The following is a 16,521-nucleotide window of genomic DNA, read 5'->3' as shown; positions in this document are numbered from 1 at the left end:
TAATATCACCAGCACTTCCTTTATATCTTGCTGAATTGTAAGTCACTTTGGATAAACGCATTTGCAAAATGACTAAATTGACTAAATGTATATCTAAAATAATACTTGCGTATTAAAAATGTTTAATTGAACCAATAAATCAGAATTACACTTCAGATTTTCTTTGACTTTATTAGGGCAAAGATTAAAAATGAGGTTCAGTTCGATAGCGTCAGTTGATGCATTCATTATAATGAACAGACAATACTCCCACATCTCATTTTGTAAACGTTTCTGGAGGCAAGACGGAGGTAGAGCAGTGAAAGATCACAAAACTGTATTTTTTTTATCAAACAGGGCAATTTCAGAATAAGCAAAAATGCAATAAAAAAATAAAAGTAAAAGATATGGATATACTAATAGTTCTACTTAATAAAATGCAAGATCCAGTATAATATGCTTCTACTATGTTATCCTAATGCAACTTAAGTTTGTTATTAAATTAAAAAAAGAAAAAGAAAAAAGGTGCTTCCTGTTGTAAACACCTGTAGATGTGTTTGCAGGGCATCAAGTTTTCTGTGTTCTTTCTTCTACATACAGCTGCATCTGTTTAAAGTCAGATAGAAAAAACATCACGTGATAATATTGCAAGCTTAAAGAGGTCATATGATGTTACTAAAAAGAACATTATTATGTGTATCCGATTTGTACAAAGTTCATCATTCTAACAAAGCGAGGTGTGATCTGATTGGCCAGCTTTCCAGTGCGTTGTGACTGGACACATACCTCAAGCCTCTGATAGAAATATCATGCCCCTTACTAAAACACGATGTCATGACCCCGAAACAATCAAATACATTACAAATGAGGCATTTATTGCATGCAGTGGTGATATAACTACTGATTATAATGAATTAGTTCTGTCTTTTTACGTGTCGTGTAAACAATACACCATATCTGCATTTGTAATCTGAGAAATGACAAACAATAATCACTAACATTACCCTTTACTGCTTAAAACCCATGTCTGAAAAGCAGCAGGTTCTTTTTAATAGGTTCTCTGATTAGTTGTGTCCTCTTTTGGAAGCACAAACAAATTAGATGAACTTTCACAATGACACACAGCATCTTTAAAACATGAGGCAGCACTATGGCAAGAATAATATTAATAATACTTCCACGTTCTTTCTTTGTGTAAACATTTGGGTGGTGTTTAAAAAATAAACCGACTCTGTAACGTAGAAAAGTGGGGGCCTGTTTGAACGAGATGTTTTAGGGGGTTGTGGAGTCATAACTCATATCTCTTCGGTTTTGAAACGTTGATCTTTGCAACTACAATCTTATCTATACACTAGCAGCTTGTAACGCTCCAAAGAGAAAGGAAAACCCCTAACGAAAACATGTAACTACCCTTATCTTTTTTTTTTTTTTTTTACATATCGTCATGTTTCATTTTCCACACTCACACTGACAGCAGCGCTTGAGTTTGTGTGAAACTTGATCATGTTGTGCATTATTTGAGAATGATCCTAGAGTCAATGAAATTTGACTCTCTTTTGAGAAGAGCTGTGAACGTCTCACCTTGAGAATATCAGAAGTCATCGTTTTGAGAGGAATGAGCTTTGCCTCTTCCATGTGAACTTCCTGCTCGTCTGCTACGATCCATGGAAAATCCTGCAAAATACACACAAAACGGATGAGACAGTGTGAATTTTTTCCATTCCCAACAGTCATAAATAACCAACCCATATGTTAGACATATATATGGTTTTTAACATACAGCTTCTTTATACACACCTTGATGACCTGAACTTTTTCCATGTTCCTTGTGGCAGCTTCCCTCGTGTGCACCAATACTGTGAATGTGCATCCTGCAGAGCGGATAAAACACACAGTTCACGTCTAAACTCGTTAAAGCTTTATGTGTGTAGTCATTTTCATTGCCATTATTAGGTTTTGTGGCAAAGGCAGAGATTCTACCTGCAGGATTGTTGTCTAGAACAGCGTCACACACACTGATTTTCAGGATCATAGCTCTCAGCAGCTGCTCCACGTGAGACAGCAGAGTCTCCGAGCTGACACAGCAAAACCAAACACACATTTTAAAAAGATGCACTTTCACCTTTTCAAAACACAGAACCCTCTGTCGCTTACTTGATGGACAGAAGTGGAGGCTGTGAGATCTCAAACACAAATCTCTCCACTGGATGGTGCTCTTTATCCATAATCACAACTACAACCTTCTCAGCCTCGTTCTGCACAAAGAGCACAAAACTTAATTACTCGCCGTTCACATGGAAACCGTTCTTATCATATTGGCTATGCTGTTTTTAATCAAATATGAAATGAAAACCTCACCTTCTCTATCAGTGGCTTGACACAGTGGAGCGTGTCTTGAATGTACTGATTTAACTCAGGATGACATGACATCTGTTGATTTAAACACAATGCATACAGCAACATTTTCTCTCTATTTTTCCTTCCCCCGATGCATGATGAACGTATGAATGTACAAAGCGGCGCTCATTCGCCCTCGTCAATCTCTAAAACATTACCTGCACAGGCACGTTGTATTTCTTCCTTTTCTGAAAAATGCCAGATGGATAAATCTCTCTGACGTATAGGATGAGGTGAATGGCCACTTCCAAAAACTCACACAGAATGTCAGCCACAACTGAAAACGACCAATACATAAAAAACGTTCACATTATTTGAAAGCTAGCTACAGTGCATTACATCCACAAACGAACAAAAATTACCTTGGCCAAAATTAAGATCCTGCCTCGTCAGAGTGGTCATAGCGAAGTTACCAAAATACACGGAACAACCTTTAACTAAAAGAGCAGCGTCTCGTTTACAAAATATCACCTATCATGCATGCCTGCTCCAGGACGATCGAGTCTTGTATTCAGAAAAAAAACCGTAAACACGTTCTCCGCGAAATCTATTACTGTAATACACAAAGCCCGACTATTGTGAAAACGTCTGTCATCCACAAATAAACAGTAAATAAACAAACATTTATTTAATAAAATACAGCTCGAAGGATGTTTACACTTTTCTTCTGCAATCTGTAAGAGAATAACAAAGCTCTATGGCTGTGCGTCTGCTGCCACCTACCGGAGCGGAGGACGAACGAGTATTACTTTTACGCAATAGTGAGTATGTTGATAATAATATCAAAGAGCTCAAATAAACTGTACGACAACAGGTACTTATTTTAGTGCAAAATAAATGACACGTTTCTGAGCAAACTATAACTGGCAGGCGAGAAATAGCATATTATAGAACATTAACATTAAGCAGACTGTTAACAGACATGTGTCTGCTAGGGATTTCATGAAATTTTAATTTTAATTAAATAACTATTTATACACATTTATTACTGCATAATAAAAGCCTATTTCACTCAGGGGACCTGACCGGCAGTTAGATTTTTATTTAACCAGCACAGTAGGTAGTTGAAGTATTTCATTTATGACAGGCTGTGAGCAAAGGTTTACCTGAATGACCTCAGGGACCCACCGCTCTTTAGAAATGACATACGTGAGACAGATTCAGAGACTAAGACTTACCAGCTCATGTCCTGAGAACATGTGAGTGTTCAAATTATGCTTTGATTCAGATTTGCATATAAAGTAGTAAAAGCTTGATTGTAACTGTATTCCTGTAGTACATACTTTAGGTATTGGGGAACAACAGCTCTAATTCTGTGAAACATTGAATACGAATACAAAATATAGGTCTATAGCAGCTGTATATACAATATGTAGACTGGACCTGAGTGTTTTATCTTGTTCATTAACTCTTCTTTTTTATGGATTACTGAATTGCTGAATTATTAACTTTCCAAGACACAGCAACGTCCATAACCGGAAAGTAAATACAGCCTTAAGCTCTCCGAAAGACACTTTCTTGAAGTAAAAAAGGATAAGCTTTTGTTTCAAAAGTCTGCTGGTAGTTTCTCCTTTTTATCTGTGTTTGCTTTGTAGCTGACTAAGGAGCAGAGAGCTGGGAGGAAATGGAGTCCAATGAGGCCAGTGTTCAGTACAACCGCTGGAATGAAGACAACATGAACATGCAAGCGCCGCATTCACAAACCAGACTGATCGAGTGAGAATCTACTTTATATATTTCATTTAACTGATAAATCATTTAAGTTGTGGTTGGAGTCAATCACTCATGTCAATCACATTTGTGCCCATTTAGTCTCTATAACAGACTGTGCACCGGACGACTTGGCATTGCAATGAAAACGGCACTGTCTTTGACATTGATGGTAGTTGTATACATTGTTGGATACATCACAGGATACTACGTTCACCAATGCTGAAGAGGACACACTGATTCACGTATTGATGGATCTAGCTATTTAAGGAACTGGCTGTTATTGAAACATGAATTGTGTCCATCAAAGAAGTGTAAACATGTGTGTTTAAAATATGTTTTTAAATAAATGACCTTATTTGAACATCGTATCTTAACCTGTGTTAACAAATACTCAAATCAAAAAGCTAAAAGCCTATAATTCGCTGTTAGACCAAGAATAAAATAACGTTATCAGTAAACACTTTACAACGAGGTTTAATTTTTGATTAATGTATTATCATGAACTAACAAGGAACAACGCTTTTACAGCAGCTTTTAGCAGTTTTTGTACATGCACGTTGGTTCAAACATTTGGGTGTTTTTTGAGAAAATTTATTTATTTAGCAAATACGGATTATTTTGAACAAATTTTTCACTAAACACATGTAACCCGTTTTTAACATGAACGATAATATGAAATGTTGTAGTAAAGGCTGCTGAAATATGCAGCTTTTCCTTCCCAGGACTAAATATAAAAACTATTTATAATTGTTAGTAATTTAAAGTTATAGAAATATTCAACAATTTTGTTTTTACTTTATGTTTGAACAAACAAATGCTGCCTTGATGAGTATGAGACCTTTAAAACATTACAAAATCTTGCCAACTAAATTTGTAATGGTAGTGTATACAGAGTCATCATTTCATGTTAAACATTATTACTGTTTTAAGAATGAAAACACCATGTAATACATTAAAGTTAGAAAATTGAACATCGTTACACTCTTTATAGTTAACATTAGATTTGACATCAGTCTTAGTCATAGATGATTTTAATAGTATCCACATCCTGCTCTTCTAGCATTTGGTCAATAATCTCATCTTTTGATGAAGAAAACAAGCTTGCATTTACTTTGACAATCCATGCCATGATCCTTTGGTTAGTATAATACTCATCCTCCTGAGTGTCCATCATTTGATTGATCTCATTCTCATTTTCCATCTCAATAGCCGAATCAGAGAATGGCCGAGCAAGTCTGTCCTTACATACACTCGCTGAATCCTTCATCCTTTCTGTCACCACTTCTCCGTCTTTGGCACTGACGTTGCTGGGCTCTACATCCAAACGTTCATCCCGTGGCAGCCCTGATAATACACCAGGGATCTTGTCCTGTCTCAGGTCTTGGTTTTGAACTTGCAGACTGTCATTAAAAACAGCCAGTCCGTTGCAGATCAGCTGACATCCCTGCCTTTGTCTGCCGAACAATGCCTTGTCCATCCTTACGCTGGTGGACATGATATTGGCTTTCTTCTCCTGACATCCTACTCCCCAGCTTGACACACAGGTTTTTGCACTAGATATAGTGATGGTGGATATTCTTGGGATGTGTATTGGAGGCAGCGAGCTACTCTTTGTCAAAGTTCTGCCATCGTTCCCCTTCGGCAATAAAACCTTACGAGATTTGATGGTTGGGTCTTTTCCATTTCCAGCCAGTTTCCACCCTGATGATAAATGGTAGGACCCCTTTGTTCCAATCAACTCCAGACAGATGGGTAAAGATGGACTGGAGGTCTTAAATGTCTCAAGCATATGGAAATTCTCATGGATGTTGACAGTTTTCATAGATCCACTCTTCCATCTTGTCCTGTGGTCCCAGATGTCGTTCCTCTGGGACATTTTCATAGCTTTTCAATAAGAGCAAAATGGATGACTGTCAATGTCATGTAGCATGATGGATGTCCCGAGAGACAGTGTCCTGCTTGCATCTCTTATAGACAGCTCAGACTTACTCTCCTCCTCTTTACATTTCCTGAGTCGGCCAGTCATCTGATCTGTAACCAAACCCGGAGCATTCATGTGCTCCACAGGCACAAACAAACACAGGATGCAAACAATGCTACTGTCACTTCACTCAACATGTCTGAAGATGCGCTTGTTAAAATAGTCACTGCTAACCTAACAATAAACTGAATTATGAGAGCAACTACTAGTTTTGATTGATGCAGATATTCGAGGGTGAAAGGTTCCTAGAGACATCCTGAGGTTGATATTGAATCATTTGGCTGTATAATTTTATGTATTACCCAATCGAGAGATTTCAACAAAACAGAGAGAGTTTACAAAAAATGTTAAGATCGTTTTACTGACAAGGACAAAGTAACTGTAATTATATTAGAAGTGTAAATCTGAAAAATACTGAAAAATTAGAGAAACAGACTTTCATACAAAAGAAGAGTGTAAATGAAAAACACCGAATCCAACGTTTGAGTTAATGGCAGTTTTACTTTTAATTTCATGAGAGAGAAAACTGTATGGAGAGTGTGGTAAATGAATTACAAAATTAGAAAGAAAACCCAACAGTTGAATATTGTTAGCGGATAACGGTTAGGTTGCTGACGTCAGACATCAGGTCAGTTTTCGATGGGTAAACCACTTTAAGGTTTCCATCTACGTCCACGACCTTCACTTGTAGTACTGTTAGCTCAGGAGAGTCCGGGTTCTCTGTGGGACGATCTGAATTCACATCAGCCTCTTCATCGGAGACCGCATCCTCCTTTGTTTCAAAGGTTAATTTATTAAGCTCTGCCATTTTCTAAAATGGAAACAAGAATAGTTTTTGAATGAATACAACACTAATAAACATGGATGCCGTTTTTTCACTGTAAATATTCTGTTTGCTAAATGCTACTAATTACCACGAATGCTTGAGTAATTCCATTTGGATGAGGATAACTTTTCGAAAACGGATGCCTTTTTTTAAACGTATTGGTACTTAGTAATAGCGTAATTGCTGCTGATAAACTGAATGCAAAGACCCAGCTTGATTACTGATTTAAATGGCACGGATTATTCAGAGTGTCTTTTATAGTAAAATATTCAGTAGTTATTTGAGCTGTCGTAAAAGAAGAATGTGCGAAAGTGGAACAGGTCTTTTGTATCATGGAGGAAATCTCACAGTTGCAATCTAAACCAATTCCTCGGTTTTAGCTTCCTTGTCCCATTTCATGGTTTTTCCATCACGTCGGGCACTTTTTTCTAATTGCAAAAATGGGATTTTTAACGTTTGGCTATAAATTAGGTATGTTAATTAAACCAAACAAACAATTTGACTGATAAAATCGGCAGCAGACAGGGGCTCTTGAATTGCACTTGTATTATGTGATGGTGCAATGCCTCCGAGACACTGTACACCATATGTGTGTGTGCAGAAAGATGAGCTCATTTCTTCCACTAGGGTATCAGCATTCAAAAGCTGTGCAGTCATATAACATAACAATGCTAATCCAATCCTGCACTCTTACAGCACAGACTCAAATCAGTGCCTTCAACGTCAAGCAGGACAGCTCATAGAAAATATTATACATTATTTACAGCACAGCAATATCATTACAAACCAATATCGAAATCAAAATCAGCCAAAAAAGATAAATGGGACAAACACACCCATACAGGTTTCTATTTAGAATGTATTCTGATATAATTTGGTTCAAATGTAAATAAATGCAAAACTTAATACATTTTATAATATAAAATAAAAATGCAATATGAAACAAAACACTTAATATCTTACTATTATCAGAGCGTCCATGACGTCTTTACAGATCTGCAGATTGGTGGAGCTCGTCACCTCTAAGAAAAGCTCTTGTGTGGACTTCTTTATCTGCAGAGACAGAAGTTTGCAGGAATAATACTAACTTATAATAAAAAATACAATACTTTTTAAACAATTGTCACAACTGTCAACAAATAACAAAATAAACATTTGCATTGATAAGAATGTTATGAATATGACTTTGCTGCTTCACATGCTTTAATTTCGTATTTTATTTTTATGACATGCTTTCTGGATAAAGAAATAACGCAATCAAAAAAAAAAAGCCATAATATCGGTCAAGTCGTCCACCTTCATGATCAAGGTCTGAAACAACCTTCGCATACTTCGCTTAATATGCGTACATTACCTTTGTCCTCTCGCTGTTTGTGATTGGTGGGAACGAGACCACATGATCCTCTGCGTCAACCAAGCAGGGGTAAAGTTCTTTCCCATCAAGGAGCTGAAGGTATCTGAGTCGAAAGAATTAAAAGATGGGAATACGTCCATGAAACGCTGAATAATGAATTAATTCACTGTGTCACAGTTTGGTATTTGTACTTAGTGTTCTGTGCAGCCAGTGCGATTACATGGATGAAATTACACCAATTATCCACAACAACAGGATAGGTGTCTGACAAACGAGGGATATTTTTCGGATCACTTAGAAAGGGCGTAGATAGTAAACAACGCAATTGAAGAGCACGACCTAGCCCTTTTGCATTGAAAATGATGTTAGATTTTGCACCAAACCACTCATTTGCTTAACAAATTGAGCCCTCCGCAGTTTCAGACTCTACTGTAGACCGACAAGTCATTTTAATATGAAATATTTGCTATTACTAACGTTATATAAGTAGGTATGCAATATGCACTTTCTTACCTGTGGAGTCCTGAAACATTTTGTCGTTTTTTCTGTTTTCTCTGTTCATGTGCCTCCTGTTGAAGCATCTTCAGGAGTTCAACAGCCTTCATCTCCTTACGACCCAGAGGAACTATCTACACACATTCACAATATTAGCAATTTTTCGTTGTGAAAAGATGGACATGCTGGATTGTGAATAAAATAAGAGTCATTGTGTTTACATTATAGCATGTAATGTATCTTAGATTCTATTAACTGGCATAGACACTGCTGCTAAAAGGTTTAGGATTAGTAAGAAGTTTTTTATGCTTGTCGTGGCTGTATCTATTTAATCAAAAATACAGAAAAATGCTAATTTTGTACTCAATTTTATTCAGCGTTAAGTGGTTAAATTGATAGTTATAGTAAAGACTAGTATTAATGTTGTTAGAAATAAATCTCTATTTTGATCAAATGCTGTTCTTTTTAAGTTTTTATTCAAAGAAAACAGTTTCACAAGTTCCAAAACAATATTAAGCAGCACATCAGTTGCCACACTGATTATAAATCGGCATATTAAAATGATTTCTGCAAGATCATGTGGCACTGAAGACTAGAGTAAGGGCTGATGAAAAATTCAGCACTGTGTCACAGAAATAAATTATATTTTAAAGTATATTAGAATAGGAAACCAGTATTAGAAATTCCAATAACATTACACAATATTTTTTTCTGTATTTTTGATCAAATAAATAAGCCTTGATTAACATAAGAGACTCCATTAAAAAAACATTTTAAAAAAAAATCGTACTAATCCCAATCTCCCAAAAGCGTAAATGAAACCGTCAATTATGAGAATGAAGGAACGTAACACATCCTATTGTCCTACTGCCCGTGGCCTCTTAGAGAGGTGCCGAATTCACTGTCAACACAAAAGAAACAACAGCGAGAAAAAGGGCTGTTCATTTATTATTAAAAACTGAGGATTATGGGACTTCTCTGTGTCATTAGTCAGCTGGTGGCTTTGAAACCAGATTCCTGCCATTCATAAAAACTGTATCGACAACGGTCATTAAATATTCATCGTTTCTTCATTGTTTCTCTGTTATGCAACTAGTGGAGATGCTCTGATTGAGGAGTTATGTAACAAACTACTGGGACAATTATGAGTGTGAAAGAGCAAGACTGTTTAATTTTGGATTTATTACAAAAAGAATACGAAGTATAGCTCAATATCTGATAAACCTCCTCCCATACCTTCAGTGTTTCCGGTGGCCTGGCGTCATACAACAGAGGAGCTTTCAGCAAGCTCAGGTCATGAGTTGCGATGGTTGCTGTTGTCCTTTTGGCACAGATCTCATCATGAAGTTTGGTCTGCAGACAAAACACATGGATATTTATATAAGCTTATACAAAAACAATGCAAAAAAAAAAACTACACAAGAGTTCTGATGGATCAGATATTCATTTAAACTTATGTCACCTGAGCAACTAGAAATCGCTTGAGTGCATTTCCTTGTCTGAGGTTCATGCCTTTTACAATGCAGCACACAATGTATGGCCGAACATCCTTGATGTCTGCAGAAACTTTGACCGTTAAAGCCGTGGGTGCTTCGGATACATGCAGAACTCTCACAACCATCCGATTAAGCTCATCCACTTCCTCTGCCTCTTTTTTGCCTTTCTGCTTTGCACCGCTTTTCTTCTTCGAGATGTTACGGCCTCCGTCAAGCTTCTCGCTCACTTCTCCATCCTGCTGCTTGGCTTTGCCTTTCCCTCTCCCACCTGCCCTCAGGTAATCTAGGACTGATTTAGTCTGGCAGCCGTTCACCATCTTCTCAAGCCTCTTGTCCTTCAGCTTGTTCCCTTTAAAATTGGTCTCCTTCAGCTTGGGGCAATCGGCCAACTCAGATGGAAGTTCTTGGAGCTTGTTGTTGGAAAGATCTAAAACCTGAGAGAGAAGAGAGTGAGATGCTTTAGATAATATTGTAAAGCTTCACATATTATTAATGCACACTAATATTCAATGTTCCGTATTAATAAACATAGATTGAATACATTTTATTAATCATATTTTATTATATTTACTGATCCATTTTTCTTAATTCAAAAAGATCCAGAGAAAGGTCTGAGACCAATAGTAAAATACTTTCATTTGGCAATTCTAAATAATAATAATAATAATAATAATAATAATAATAATAATAAAGTACTTAATACACCACTTACAAACCTAATTACAGTTAGAAGTCACAATTCAATATTATTGATATTTAATAACTGAGACCCATAATGTAAGGCTTCCTTTTAGCATTATTTCTAATTTAATTTAAACATTTTAGTTATAAATTATAGGCCTTTAATCAGCTATTTTTTTAAATAAACAAATAAAAAATAAATTAGAAAATAAGTAAAAAAATGCATATTTCTATAACTAAATAATAAAAATAATATTCTGAATAACATACCTATAATAATAAAAATACAAAACTAACACGTGAGTACATAAAACACCATAAACACGCTTTGCATTTCTTTCAAAATCACAACTGATTAAAATTAATATGTACTTAATCTCTAAACACATTCAATTCACATACAGTAGGAATATCAGACTGTGTGATGAAACGCACCTTCAGCGCAAGCAGGTTATGAACATCACTGCTCAGCTCCTCTATCGCGTTTTCTGATGCAATGATGCTGCTGAGGAGCTCCAGGCTGGAGCACCACAAGTCATCTGGAAGTCGAGAGAGTGCATTTTTAGACACATTGACGCTGGCGAGCTTCACACACTTGCTCAGACCATCCGGCAGAGCAGCGATGCTGTTGCAGCTGACATTTAAAGTGTTGAGCTCGCTCAGTGAACAGACCTCCTCGGGCAAAGCCTGCAGCTGGTTGGCAGACAAATCCAGGACTTTGATCGCCTTCAGTTCACCGATGCTTTTTGGGACTGAAGTGAGCTTGTTCCTGCAGAGGACCAGACTCTGTAGATTAGACAGATGTCTGATGTTCTCGTGGATCTCATGTAGACTGGGACATTGACTGATCTCCAGGTAGTTCAGGAGCGAGAGGGAATAAAGTCGCGCGTGAAGTCCGCCGCTGCTCTCGATCTTTTTGTCAACCGCTGAACCCTGAAGCACCAGCTCACGCCTGTTCTCCTTTTCTGTTTTTTCTATTTCTGGCCAGACATTGAATGAGCTGCTTTCTTCGGCCATACTGTCCAACGCAAACCGGAACGTGGACGCAACCCGGAAGAGTTTAATAAGATGCCGGTTTTTCATCCATTTCCAATTAAATTGTTATTAATTTAATTGAGTATTGGATTTGTAATTAGGAATTTACATATTTTATATTTTAATAATATTATTTTACACAATATCTTAGGATAACTCTTTCATGTTTAACCAGAGCTATTAAAAAGGACTACAAGAACCAGCATCCCTTTTTCTTCGATGGAGTCTGATCTTTTGATTCACTAAAGTGATTCGAATCTTTTGAATCACTTCATCTAAAATATTCCTTCACTGACGCTTTCTTTATGTTACGTCGTGGGCCACTAGGGGGAGAAGTAGACATTTGTTAGGTTGTGTTAATAGAATAAGATATTTATAGTCTATTCAGTTGGTATAACATATACATGTAAAATAATATAAAAATATAAAATAACTATAAAACGCGTCATTCAAGGTTTAAGGTACATTATTATCACATTAATATTTATATCACAAACGTGATGGAAGGTTATATAATATTTTTCTTAATTTATCGTCCCACTGTTGAACTGCATATATATAACATGGGTAGTAAATAAATAATAAAATAATATTGATAAATACTAAAATATTTGTATATCGTTTTCCTGCATGGAAAACACGTACTTCAACCAGGACAGGCGTTTAAGTGAACAAAGTACAAAAAGTGAACAAGGAAGTGAACAAAAACGATTCGTTCACCCAGAAGATTCATTCAAAAACACCGGATTCTTGCTAGAACGAAAAGCTCGCGCACGCGCACACGATTCAGTTGTCAAACGGTGGTTATGGAGATAAACGTAGGCAACTGCTGTATCTGGGTAAGCAACTTATTTATCGTAAATTTATCTGCCAAATAGCGAGTCTTAGTAACTAACTAGTGTAAGAATGGTTGCGAGCTTTATCTGTTTAACGTATGTTTGTGAGTTAGATCTTATTGCTGTTTTGGAGGAGTTGTAACCGTGCTGTTTAGTTAACGTTAGCCAGATTACACGCTAACGCTAAATACTTTACATAACAATGCCAGTTATGGCTAAGGTTTTTTAAATAATAACGTTACAAAGCAAACCTCTGAATACATGTGCAATATTTAGGTGTAGAATGAAATTACAATGTTACAAGTAGCTTCCAGTGTGCTAGTATTGTGAATTTAATGTGAATGCACTGCTGCTGTTAAATTAATTGTATTTGTTTAAATGTTATTTATTTAAAAAAAAAGTATTTTTTAATGTTATTTTAGATCATTCTACTTCCATTCTAGATATATTTATGTAATCTAAGTATACATCGTGTTACTCTTATGTAAAGGAATTTTTCCAAATTAAAAGTTATTTCCATATAATTTGTGTGTGTGCTGGTGCTTTGTGAAGTTAAACATGCTGTATTTTTCATATGACGTATCCATCAGAGATCAGGTACATGGATGCCTCATAAGATAGGCTTCACTGTGATCAGCTGGTCTGGTCATGAAGGAAACTACAATGCCAAAAAGCTGATGGTCCACGCGCCCACAGTCAATGGCTGGAGATCCACCAGGTTAATACATTTTTTTAGCCAAATATTTATGCTAGAATATAGTTAGGATTGGTTAAAAAGACAAATTGTAGCTGTTAGGATGAGTAATTGATTCATTTTATAATTTATCAAAACTGTTTGTGATTGCTTTAATGAAGGATTGCTGTTCTGTAATACTTTTAAGTGAATGTTTGTGTGCAGGTTCTGTCCATTTCCTCAGGAAATCATATTGCAGTTGGTCGAGAGATGTCGCATCCGGAAACTCCAGCTACTGGCCCATCAGTACCTGATTCCTTCCAAGATCGAGTTCCACATAGGAGACAGACTGCCGGAGTCCAGCTCGCCCCAGCAGACTCACAGTCTTCACAGATTGGGGTGAGGAGAGATCTTAACATCACTGCTCTGTTCTGGTCATTAGCAACATATAACGTGATTAAGTGTATATAACACCCAATCACATCTTTCGAAGATGTTTTTGCTGAACTATTGAGTGCATTGTCTAGGTATGTGTCCCTCTCTGACAACGAGAAGACGGCTTTCAGAGCCAGAGAGCTGAAGTCTGTTCATGTTGATGCTGTTGGGTCTTACTTGAAGCTCACTTTTCACAGAAACCATGTTAATCAATACAACATCCACAATCAGGTACAAACAGATTCATGTGGGAAATTATGGCTGATTGTTTATTGTAATCGCATGAATGTTATATTACATTCTTTGCTTAATTCTAGGTTGCCTTGGTGGCCCTAAATATCTTGGGTGACCCTGTGGATGGAAATGACACTGGGACGGCAGTAAGTAATTGTTCAGTTCTCCTCACATCCTCTAGATGGCGATGGATTTCTGTTGAATAGTGATAATATTCTGAAAAAAAAAAAAAAAAAAAAAAAAATATATATATATATATATATATATATATATATATATATATATATATATATATATATATATATATATATATATATATATATTTTTTGGTGATGGTAAAATATGTTTATCATTTGGATAGTTTATTTTATTATTATTATTATTATTATGATTATTATTTTAAGTATAGCTAAAAAGTTCAAATGAACAAGTCTTCTTTTGGTGCAAAATGAGCAGTGTTTTGAAATATCCTTTCTTACCTGCTGTTTTGCTAACACTGATTTAGATGCTTCTTCACAACATACCAACCACTAGATGGAGCGGCATTCATCTAAATACCTGTATGCATGCAACAGTTTTTTTTTTGTGACCTGTAGTTTAAACATTAATTACTAATTTCAGTAATCTTACAGCACCTGACAAGCATTTTTGTGTAGAAGCATGCTGTGGTTCTTGAGCAGGTCTAATGGTTTGTGCTCAGTGTTGGTATGTGGATCTGTGTAATGCGAGTCTTGAGCTCCATAAGCACAGCAGAGCTTCAGATCGGATCACTCATCAATATATCCCTATCACCGTGACTTTCAGCCCTCCCCTATCTCCTATTCGCTTTATCCCACTACCCCCTTCTTTCTTTCTCATGCTCTCTTTCTCCTCTTACGCTCACCTTGTCTCCCCCCTTTTTTTTCCTCCACGACTTCCTCTCTCTCTCGTCCTCTCCCACCTTGCTAACAATCTCAGCATTGTTAATCTCTAATCCCTCTCTCTCTGTCCAGGCTCGAGTCTCTTTGTGTTATCCAGGGCTCTAGTGATAATAAGTTTTGGTTCACAGGCAGAAATCAAGATTTTTAACCTTTGTTTGTTGGAAAGATATTAATAGCCGGAAGAAATTTGATTCAGAGGATGTTGTTTTTAAGATTTAAAATTTATAAGTATCTTATGCACACTACTGTTTAAAAGTTTGGGGGTCAGTTATCTTTTTTTAATGTTTTTGAAATAGGTTTCTTTGTTCACCAAGGATGCATTTATTTGTTTGAAAAACACAGTAATCATAGTAAATGTTATTACAAGATAAAATTACTTTTAGATGTTATTATTATATATTAAATGTATTCATTTAATTATAAATTATTTATTTATTTGATTGTAAAACTACATTTTTGGATCATTACTCCAATTATCCTTCAGAAATCATTCTAATATGCTGATTTGGTGCTTAAGAAATATTTTTTGTAATTTGTTTGATTATTAGAAGAGTTAAAAAGCATTAATTAGCCACTCTCTTTACTTTCAAAACTGAAGCCCCTTCAAACTTTATATATATATATATATATATATATATATATATATATATATATATATATATATATATATATATATATATATATATATATATATATATATATAACTTACATACATACATTTTTTGTAACAACATTAAAAATTGCTACTTTTTGTCCCAGCTAAGCAGAGATCAGCTGATCGATCAGTACCTAAACAGCAGCCAATACAGCTCAGCTTTGGATGGCACATACACTGGGTAAAAATTAAAGTTATATCGCATTACATTAAATTTGTGCGTGCAGGCTTCTGTATATCTCTTGTGTTTACTTTTGTTGTCTTGCAGGCTCTCAAGTTATAAATGCGATTCTATCTCGCCACTCGATGACTTGGCGTTTGACATGTATCAGGACCCTGAGGTGGCCCATATCATTCGTCTGCTGGACCAGAAAAAACAGGACATGGTTCGAGAGGAAAGATTTGATCTGGCCAAAAAACTCAAACAAGCTATCGCAGACCTGCAGAAGGTTATTAGATTTGCCTTCTTTGCCAGGCACTTCTTTGTTTGCACACGTAGCTCAATAATAATTTTACGCACTGGATAGGTGAAGCTGGAGAAGGTTGAAATGTATCAGGATTATTTCAGTAGAGCTGTAGGATTCCTTTTGGTTACCTGTTAAATATAACCTGACAGTAATTACTAAGCAAATTGCAGATGCCGCCTTTTTATACATCAGCTAAGTGTTTAACAACCTCTTGTTTCTTTATTGCCACTTTATCTTTTTCTTTTTAGGTGGGTGAGCGTTTGGGCCGGTATGATGTGGAGAAACACAGTGCCATAGAACGAGAGGACTATGACACAGCCAAACAGAAAAAGGAACAAATGGAA

At 36.1% G+C, this 16,521-nt stretch overlaps 4 protein-coding genes across 5 annotated transcripts in view; 2 read left to right on the top strand and 2 right to left on the bottom strand.

The window, feature by feature from the left end:
- Positions 1-151: 151 nt before the first annotated feature.
- Positions 152-3,083, bottom strand: mad2l2 (mitotic arrest deficient 2 like 2). Its single transcript, XM_043246234.1, has 8 exons — positions 2,739-3,083; positions 2,535-2,653; positions 2,338-2,409; positions 2,134-2,234; positions 1,960-2,054; positions 1,777-1,850; positions 1,561-1,653; positions 152-585 (listed from the first exon to the last, which is right to left on the bottom strand). The coding sequence occupies exons 1-8, from the start codon at positions 2,776-2,778 to the stop codon at positions 547-549; spliced, it is 633 nt and encodes a 210-aa protein (XP_043102169.1). The 5' UTR covers positions 2,779-3,083; the 3' UTR covers positions 152-546.
- Positions 3,084-3,429: 346 nt separating this feature from the next.
- Positions 3,430-4,604, top strand: smim1 (small integral membrane protein 1). Of its 2 annotated transcripts, none has more exons than XM_043247639.1 (3): positions 3,430-3,575; positions 3,972-4,092; positions 4,189-4,601. In XM_043247639.1, the coding sequence occupies exons 2-3, from the start codon at positions 4,001-4,003 to the stop codon at positions 4,310-4,312; spliced, it is 216 nt and encodes a 71-aa protein (XP_043103574.1). In that variant the 5' UTR covers positions 3,430-3,575; positions 3,972-4,000; the 3' UTR covers positions 4,313-4,601. The 2 variants fall into 2 exon arrangements, with proteins under 2 accessions (XP_043103574.1, XP_043103575.1); XM_043247640.1 differs by lacking the exon at positions 3,430-3,575 and adding an exon at positions 3,586-3,899 and having other exon boundaries at positions 4,189-4,604.
- A 1,947-nt stretch (positions 4,605-6,551) lies between these two features.
- LOC122351105 (leucine-rich repeat-containing protein 47-like) lies at positions 6,552-11,950 on the bottom strand. The gene is made up of 7 exons (XM_043247979.1): positions 11,358-11,950; positions 10,208-10,675; positions 9,982-10,098; positions 8,764-8,879; positions 8,251-8,353; positions 7,860-7,949; positions 6,552-6,881 (listed from the first exon to the last, which is right to left on the bottom strand). Exons 1-7 carry the CDS (start codon positions 11,937-11,939, stop codon positions 6,660-6,662), a joined length of 1,698 nt encoding a protein of 565 aa, XP_043103914.1. The 5' UTR covers positions 11,940-11,950; the 3' UTR covers positions 6,552-6,659.
- A 1,448-nt stretch (positions 11,951-13,398) lies between these two features.
- LOC122349917 (centrosomal protein of 104 kDa-like) overlaps positions 13,399-16,521 on the top strand; it is an 18,104-nt gene continuing 14,981 nt past the window's right edge. The window contains 7 exon segments of the mRNA XM_043246055.1: positions 13,399-13,511; positions 13,692-13,865; positions 13,994-14,132; positions 14,219-14,281; positions 15,815-15,891; positions 15,979-16,159; positions 16,426-16,521. The exon segment at positions 16,426-16,521 is cut by the window's right edge and continues 60 nt beyond it. Coding sequence (XP_043101990.1) covers positions 13,399-13,511; positions 13,692-13,865; positions 13,994-14,132; positions 14,219-14,281; positions 15,815-15,891; positions 15,979-16,159; positions 16,426-16,521 — 843 coding nt within the window.

Source organism: Puntigrus tetrazona, chromosome 8 (assembly GCF_018831695.1).
Source record: "Puntigrus tetrazona isolate hp1 chromosome 8, ASM1883169v1, whole genome shotgun sequence".
NCBI classification, from domain to species: domain Eukaryota; kingdom Metazoa; phylum Chordata; class Actinopteri; order Cypriniformes; family Cyprinidae; genus Puntigrus; species Puntigrus tetrazona.
The sequence above is the reverse complement of the archived record's forward strand: the minus strand, read 5'-3'. Positions and strand labels throughout refer to the sequence as shown.